We start from the raw sequence: 8,227 nt of genomic DNA, 5'->3' as shown, positions 1-8,227 counted from the left end.
GCATGGGCAGGGTACAGGCAGAGCATGGGCAGGGTACGGGCAGAGCACGGGCAGGGTACGGGCAGAGTACAGGCAGAGTATGGGCAGGGCACGGGCAGAGTATGGGCAGAGTATGGGCAGAGTACGGGCAGAGTATGGGCAGAGTACAGGCAGAGCATGGGCAGGGTACGGGCAGAGCATGGGCAGAACACGGGCAGGGTACGGGCAGAGCACGGGCAGGACACGGGCAGAGTACGGGCAGAGTATGGGCAGGACACGGGCAGAGTACGGGCAGAGTACGGGCAGAGTATGGGCAGGGTACAGGCAGAGCATGGGCAGAGCATGAGCAAAGTACAGGCAGAATACGGGCAGAGTACAGGCAGGGCACAGGCAGGGCACGGGCAAAGCTACACTCGTGGCTCTGAAATGCATCATCCCCGGCTGGGAGGGTCTTGGTCCACGGTGAGATGCTCGGGACAGGCTGGCACAGCACCCTGGGTTGGGCTGAGAAGCCACTGCAGAGGCAGACACGAGGGCAAACAAACCATCACAGGGGCAAACGAGCCACTGGACAGGCAGGTCGAGCCACCACACTTGCAGATGAGCCATCCCAGCATTGTTCCCACAGCCGGGCTGGGGCAGGAGCGGGGATGCCGGGTGCCCGGGGGACAGCGGGGCACAGAGCCCTGCCCGCCCCGGCCTGCCGCTCAGCCCCGCTGCCATTTCGGGGCAGGCAGAGCCGGGGGTGCGGTGGCCACGGCTCATGCCCTGCCCAGCCTTCTCCCCTGCCACCGCGTCCCTCCTCCTCCTCACCATCCCAGGGGGGTGACGGGCCTTAGCGGGGCTGGATGTGGCCGCAGAGGTTGCCTGCCCACGCTCGTCCAGAGCCAGGGAGCCCAGCCTAGCAGTCCCCCCCCCCAATTCCTCCAGCCCCAGGCTGCAGCCCCCCCTGCCGGGGCCAGGAAAGGGGGTGTAGCCCACAAAGTGGGGGTGAGATCCCCAGGACAGGAGGGGACAACATCCTGTTGCTCCATCCTCCAGTGTGGCATCACCTCTCCCCACGGTCACTGAGAGGACTGGAATCACTCCATTACCATCTCCCATTCTCATACTGGTTCCCCTCTCCTGGTCACGGGGAGGACTGGAGTCACCCACCAACCTGTGGCCAGGATGCAGCCATGCCCCCAGCTGCAGATACGGGGTTTGCAACCAAAACCCCCGGGGCAGCACCCACTGCTTGGGCTCCGGGGGGGTGACGGGTGACAACGACACGGACGCCAGGAAGAGAAGGAAAATTCTTTATTAGGTCTCTGTCCCCGCTGCACCGGCTCAGGCGCAGCAAAGGGCCACCCCACCGCCATCCGTGGCCACGTGTCCTCTGATCCCTTGGGGTGCCACGCGTCCCCCAGGACTCCTGGCGAGCACAAGGCTGCGATTCGGGGCTGGATGGGACCCCCCCCATGTCCAGCTGCACCCCCCTGGGGGCAGCCAGAGGGTGCAAACTCCCCCTCCCCTTACCCCGGGACAGGGGTCAGGACTGGGTGACATGTCCCACCCTGGTGTCCCCTGGGGCAGAGCCAGCTTTGCATAGTTGTGGTGAGGGGCCCTGCAGCCGCGGCGGGGGGGTGGGGGGACACACACACAAACGCACACACAGCCTGGCAGCGGGCAGGGACGGTGGCAGCGGGCAGGGACACCGGCAGCGCTGGCATCTTCTCCGCCTGCCCCGGGGGGAGGACGAGGGCAGCATCTCCCCAGCCCAGGGTGGCTTCAGATCCTGGTGCAGCAGACAGAGAAGAGCACGTAGCAGAAAGGGCCTGGGATGGGGGGGGGGGGGTGTGCTTTGCCTTTTGGGGGGGGGGGGGGGGTCCAGCCCCTCGCAGCCCCCCCAGTGCCCACCCCGCTGCACCCAGGTGGGTGGCAATGCCGTGGGGAAAGGTTGGCCCTGCACCTGGGAATTGGGCGGGAGCTACCGCAGAGGAGGAATTGGGGGGGGGCACAGGCTTTCAGCAGCCGTGCCCCCCTCCCCTGCACCCCAACCCCAGCTACATGACCCCCCTGCCCGCCCCCCCCCCCACCTCGGACATGAGACAGACACCACCTCGCAGAGTTTAATTGGGGCAGCCCGAGCTACAAGTCTCACCCCACGGCACACAACACGCACCCTGCTCCCCAAAACAACACACAGAAAGGAAAGGGGGGGGGAGATGGAGTTGGGGACCCCCCCCCCTTACACCCCCACAGCAACACAGAGGCACAGCAAAAGCACACAGCAAGGCCCTGGCTCCGCTCCTCCGGCAGGCACAGAGGGGCTGGGGGGGCCGGGGTGGGCTGGGACGGGGAGGGGAGGGTGTTGGAGCAGAGGCTGGGTGCTCCAGCCAAAATGCTGAAAGAAAAAGCACCTGAGAACCTGCTGGGGGAAGAGGGGATCCCCAAGCCCTCCCCACAGTGAGCCCCAAGACTGTGGGGAGGCAAAGGGGCAGGGGGTGCCCAGGGCAGGGAGGGGGGCTGCTGGGTGCTCTCTAACTGGGACCAAACTGGGTCTGGCAGCTCCCGTCCTGCTGAGGGTGGTCAGGAGGAAGGGGGGGGCTTCACCCTGTCACCGTGGGGCTGGGGGGGAGTCGGGGGCACTTCACCCGGGGGCATGGATGTGCCAAGGGGCCGTGCATCGGCTGCATCCTGCCAGGGGCTCTGTGCATGAATGGGGGGCTCGGGGGGGGGGGGACACCCCCCTTCCCTTCCACTGCTAACAACTCCCAGGAAAACAGCAAACCAGCCAGGAAACCCCCTTCATGCAAAACAGGAGAGAGGGACCACGCCATCCCCCCCCAGGGAGGGGCAAGGGAGGGGTGAAGCTCTCGGGGTGCAGGGGGCAACCCCCTCTCCATCGCCGCCGGCACCCAGAACCTACTGGTTGTCCTCTCTGGCAGCGTGCAAGGAAAGAGAGATGGGGCACGGCCCCCCACGTTAGACACGGCGAGCCCCACGGCACACGGGCACAAGAGCATGCCCCCCCCCCAACTTGACTCAGCCTCAAAGGGATGGATTTGGGGGCCCCACGCTCCCCATGGGGCTTGGAGCCAGGATCCAGCCAGGCAGCAACAGACAGAGGTGGCGGCAGGACAGCCGGACATCGGCGGGGGAGGATGAACCCCTCCATCTCCCAAATCCTCCCCCCCGCCGGGCGAGGACGGACCGGCACAAACAGCCACGGGAGACAACACTCAGCTGCAAGACAGGACATGGCCAGACGGGCCACAGAACCCCACGCTGACCCCCAGTTTTGGTTTCAAGGGTGGGCTTGGCCCAGGTGCGAGCTGGTACGGGTGTCTCCCCCCCCTCCATCCCGGCCGGGGGTGCGGGAGCCTTACAGCGTTTGGTAGGTGCTGTCCTTCGACTTGATGAACTTGACGATGAAGAAGACCACGGCTTGGACGCTCAGCACCAGCACGATGCCGCCGATGAAGCTGGCCGTGTCAAAGCCGGGTGGGTGAAACTCGGGGCTGCCCGTCAACGGGGCGCTGGTGGTGGTGGTCTCTAATGGCAGGGGAAAATGGGGTGTGTGTGTGGGGGGGGTTATGGGTGCTTTTGGCATCCCTGGGTACCGATGCTCCCGTCAAGGAGAGGGGATTTGGGGTCCACGCAGACCCCAGCGGCTGCACGGGGAGGAATGGCTGTTTCCCACCCCAGGGCTGGGATGTCCCCACCAACATGTGGATGCAGGGACGGGCTCAGCCCCTTCCCATGCCGGAGCAGCCGGCACCGCCTGGGAGAGGAGCCAGCGGCAAAAAGATCCCAGTGGGATCAATAATTCAGAGGGCTCTGGGCTCCGGTTACCCGCTGTAATTAGCCCGGTGCTCTCCAGTTCCCGCTTCCTGGAAGAGGCTCCTTCTCTGCTCCCAGCCCCTGCTCCAACCCGGCCGGAGACGGCACTTCCCAGCAAGGATGCAGCAGGGCTGGTTCTCGGAAGGGGGCTTCAGGGTGTTAGGACACCCCCCCCCCCCGCCCCCATCCCCATCCTGCCATCGCTGCAGCCCATGGCATCGTTGCTGAAGGCAGGGAGGGGGGGACAGGGACGGAGCTGTGACCCTGGGGACAGCGCTGGCACCTCCCAGGGCACAGCCAGGGTCAAAGCTCCATGGACACAACCCCGAGGGCAGCTCTGCTCATCCCTCCCCAGGGACATGGAACACGGAGGGAAGCGGTTTGTCCCATCCCACTAGTCACTGTCCCCTGGGGCACCCGGACCTCCCCCTACCCCCCCCCCCCCCAAGCCACCACCTCCTGCCCCCCCAGCACAGCTCACTTGGGGAGTGCGTCGCCGGCTCCTTGCTATGGGACTGTGGAGGCTCTTCAGTGGGGGATTTCAGCGCTGTCAGAGGCAGTGACATAAGGAAGGGGGGAGAAAGGGTTGGCAAGGGCCATCGTCGTGCACCCCCCGCCCCATGTCCCTGTCCCGGGGGTGGGATTTCAGCCCCACGGCCCCCGCACCGCGGCAGCACCTCCGTCCCGAAGGCTGCTGGGTGCGGGGGGGACCCGCTCTTGTTGGGGGTGGGGAGCGGGGTTACCTCGACACAGGGCACTGGTGTTGTAGAGCACACAGGTCTCCCGCGCTGCTGCCCCTCTGTGCACGCAGCTCCCTGTCTCTGCGGGAAGAGGGAGCAGGGTTTTCCCAAGGGACACCCCCCCCCTTGCCCCCAGCAAACCAGCCCGTGGGGGCACCCAGTGCAGCCGGTGGCATTTGGGTCCAGGGCTGTCCTGGACACTCGAGGGTTTGGGATGGCAAAGACCCATTCCCTGGGGTGGGCATCCATCCGAGGGGCTGTGAGCTGGGGCTCACATCGGCACCTCCCCAAGGGAGAGCCCCAAACAAGGGCCTTCCAAACAGCCAGCTTTGTCCCATCTCCATCGCTTGGTGCTCCTCCATCCGCACATCCATGGAGGGGGGTGGGTTCCCAGCGGTACCCCAAACCCAGCACAGCTGGGAGCAGCACACACCAAAAATGCTGCTGGCATGGATCCCCTGCCTCCCGCCGGGATGGGTCAGGTAAGATGGACCTGGACCATGGAAAGCAGCTGGAACCAGGCACCCAAGGGTGCTGAGCCACTGGCACCATCCCAGCATGGCCCCAGCTCAGCAGCAGTGACTGGGGGAGGCCGGTGGGAGCCCCTCGCTGTCCTCCCACATGGCTGAGCCCCTTCACCTGGCTCCTCGGGGGTCCCGCAGCCCATCCAGACGCAGCCGGTGCTGTTGTGTGAGGTGGTGCTGGCCGTGCATGTCTCGCAGGACCTCAGCTCGCCGCAGTCTCCTGCCAAATCTGGGAGAAAAGGGGTGAGGACAGGGCCAGAACCCATCCCACCCCATCAGCCGGGGTCAGGGCTGGACCCTCTTGCCCCACAGAGGAAGACTTCTCAGGATGCAGCAGGAGGGATGAAGGCACCTCTTGCAGCAGCAAAGCCACTAACAGACCCGTCCTGGCAGGCTGCAGGTGTGTTTGTAGCATCACCAGCTCCCTGGAGAGGGGACACCCCACACCCCACAGCTCCCAGCACCCACGGCCACCCAGGACACGCAGGACTCAGCCCGCAGCCACACTCAGCGCAAGGCAAGCCCACCCCAGCCCAGGAGCTTTTGATGGAGGTTTAAAAAGGGATGAGGCAGCAGCACCAGGCTGCTCCCAGCTTGGCTGGGGTTACCTGAGCGGCATCACCCCTCTGCCCACCCCACCCCCCCCCCAGACCATCCTGCAGGTCCCCCTGTTCCCCATCGCCCTGCTAATGGTGGTGAGTCACTTGGGTGTTCACAGAGCCGTTCTGCCACGAGCTCTTCCCCCACACACACGCTCATCATTAATTTACAGTGATGACTGTCAGCGAGGGAGGCTGCAACGAGGAGCCGTGGCCGGGCCCTGCCTGCACCTCGCTGTGTCCCACACCCCCGTTTGCACCATCCCGGGAAAGAGCCGGGAGCCATTCCCCACCCTGGACATATTTCCAGGCTCTAAGGGGACAAACAACCCCCTCTGCGGGGCTTGCAAGAGGGTTGCTGGGGGTTGAGAACCCCTGGGCTGGCTCTCCACACCCCCCCTCCCAGCTTTTAGGGTCATCCTGGATGCCTGGGCCACATTCGGCTGATAGAAGAGGCCCTTTCCCTCTCCCAGTAAAAGCAAAGGGGGCAACTGGTGGCGTAAGGCGTGAAGTGGGATGCTGCGGACCTATTGCCATGGCTACAGCGTGGTGGGCACGCCGCCGGGCCCCCCCCTCCAGAATTTAGAGACCTGCCGGGAACCAATGGGAAAGTAGGACTTTGTTCACAAGGGTTTCAGGCAGGTTTATAATTTAAGTTATTTTTATCGCGGCAAGCACAGGAACAGACGTTTGAGCCCAACGTTGTCAACTCCCGCTCCTGTTGTCAGGTGTGGGGAGGGAGAGGGAAATAAAGGGGGGCAGTGGGGCTGGCTAGGGGCAGCCCCATCCCCGTGGGTGCTCTGGGAACACGCGTGGGTCCTGGTGGGACAAGTCTGAGTGGAAATGTCTCCTGTGAGCAGTGGGGGGATGGGAGAAGGGGAGCAGCAGCAAGCCTGGGGTTTGCATAATTAATGCCCGGAGTTGCAGGCAGCCGGGGCAGGAGGATGACGGCTCCGCTCCCCACTCCCCCACCACGGAAACCGCCACGAACCAGGAGATCCCCCCCACTTTTTGGAGAGGAGGCTGGACCCTGCACCGCACTTGTCCCGCACCCCTCCTGGCCTTGGGGGTCCCAGACCCCCAGTTGGGAGCAGGAGCAGGGGCCCCTTCCCCCTCCAACTGGGGCCAGCCGAGGGAATGAGGCTCTCCCAGCTCCATCACGGGTGAGAGAGTCCCGCGGGGGGAAAGGTACACACACCCCACACACACAAAAAAAAAAAAAAAAAAAAAAAAAAAAAAAGTTCGGCTGCTCCAAAGCTGCAAACTCCCCTCGCCCCCCGCACCCTCCACCCTGGCCACCTCCCACCCCCCCCTCCCCACTCCCCGGCCGTACCTGCGCGGGTGGGAGCGGACCCCTGCGCGCACAGCAACGCGCAGAGCAGCGCGCAGCGCAGCGCCCCGGCGCACGGCGGGGCCATGGCCCGGCCCGCTTATGCTCGGCTTAGCCAGGCTCGGCTCGGCTCAGGCCCGGCTCGGCTCGGCCCGGTCCCAGCGGGAGGCGTCGGGCTGCGGCACCGCGGAGCTCCCGGGAGAGCGGAGCGGAGCCGCGGGCACATGCGCGCCCGCGGGAGGCGGCGGGGGGGGGGGGCAGGGGCGGCCCCGCCTCGTCCCGCCCCGCCCCGGGGGGCCCGGCCCTGGGGGGGGGCCGCGCTCCCGAGGTGTAACCACCCCCTCCTGCCCGGCTGCCGTTGGCCGTGGGGAAATGCCGGGGCTGCCCCGGGCTCGGGGGGTTCAGAGCGCCGGGAGCTGCGCCCCCCCCCCCCCCCCCCCCCCGCATGCACTGCTCCGCTGGACACACCGCACTGCACGCACTGCACCCTGCCTGTGCGGCCCACGCACTGCACCAACACTGCACGCACTGCACAAACAAACACTGCACGCATTGCACAAACACTGCACGCACTGCACCAACACTGCACACACTGCACAAACACTGCACGCATTGCACAAACACTGCACGCATTGCACAAACAAACACTGCACGCATTGCACAAACACTGCACACACTGCACAAACACTGCACGCATTGCACAAACACTGCACGCATTGCACAAACAAACACTGCACGCATTGCACAAACACTGCACGCATTGCACATGCTGTACTTGCACCCTGCCCGTGCACTGCACGCACTGCACGCGCATTGCGCACACTCTGCACACGCACTGCACGCCCTGCACACCCTGCCTGTGCACTGCACCCACTGCACCACGCCCTGCACGCCCTGCACACCCTGCCCGTGCACTGCACACTTTGCACACCCTGCACCCTGGCCGTGCACTGCACGCACTGCACTCGCCCACGGCCTGTGCATTGCACGCACTGCGCACACTGCAGTCACCTGCACGCTGCCTGGACACTGCACGCACTGCACACTGCATGCACCCAGCCCGCTGCACACCCTGCACCCCGGACACGCCCCGCACAGCCGCTCCGTCCCCAGTCCCGCACCCCCCCAGCCCAATTCTCGGGGCACCGCGACCCTTCCCGGGGCTGCGGCGGGTCCTTCCCTCGTCCCTGCCCCCCCGGAACCCCCCCGGGAACCGGCGGCGGTCAGCAC

At 65.7% G+C, this 8,227-nt stretch overlaps 1 protein-coding gene across 2 annotated transcripts; it reads right to left on the bottom strand.

Annotated features, from left to right (window-relative positions):
• Positions 1-1,263: 1,263 nt before the first annotated feature.
• CD164L2 (CD164 molecule like 2) lies at positions 1,264-7,485 on the bottom strand. 2 transcript variants are annotated; one of them, XM_042793888.1, is made up of 6 exons: positions 7,001-7,485; positions 5,184-5,297; positions 4,548-4,625; positions 4,286-4,351; positions 3,351-3,516; positions 1,264-1,756 (listed from the first exon to the last, which is right to left on the bottom strand). In XM_042793888.1, exons 1-6 carry the CDS (start codon positions 7,083-7,085, stop codon positions 1,750-1,752), a joined length of 516 nt encoding a protein of 171 aa, XP_042649822.1. In that variant the 5' UTR covers positions 7,086-7,485; the 3' UTR covers positions 1,264-1,749. The 2 variants fall into 2 exon arrangements, with proteins under 2 accessions (XP_042649822.1, XP_042649821.1); XM_042793887.1 differs by lacking the exon at positions 1,264-1,756 and adding an exon at positions 2,077-2,902 and having other exon boundaries at positions 7,001-7,484.
• Positions 7,486-8,227: the final 742 nt, after the last annotated feature.

This window comes from Tyto alba, unplaced genomic scaffold (assembly GCF_018691265.1).
Source record: "Tyto alba isolate M040663 unplaced genomic scaffold, T.alba_DEE_v4.0 Super-Scaffold_20, whole genome shotgun sequence".
Taxonomy (NCBI): Eukaryota; Metazoa; Chordata; class Aves; order Strigiformes; family Tytonidae; genus Tyto; species Tyto alba.
This window is presented reverse-complemented; position numbering and strand designations above follow the sequence as displayed.

What these genes read in the sequence shown, in the direction of transcription:
- CD164L2 (XM_042793887.1), bottom strand. Translation starts at nt 7,085, where the DNA reads ATGGCCCCGCCGTGCGCCGGGGCGCTGCGCTGCGCGCTGCTCTGCGCG. An exon ending in CGGGACCCCCGAGGAGCCAG is followed by an intron (nt 4,626 to 5,183) that starts GTGAAGGGGCTC and finishes CTCTTCCCGCAG; the next exon opens with AGACAGGGAGCTGCGTGCAC. An exon ending in GCCGGCGACGCACTCCCCAA is followed by an intron (nt 3,517 to 4,285) that starts GTGAGCTGTGCT and finishes CCCTGCCATTAG; the next exon opens with AGACCACCACCACCAGCGCC.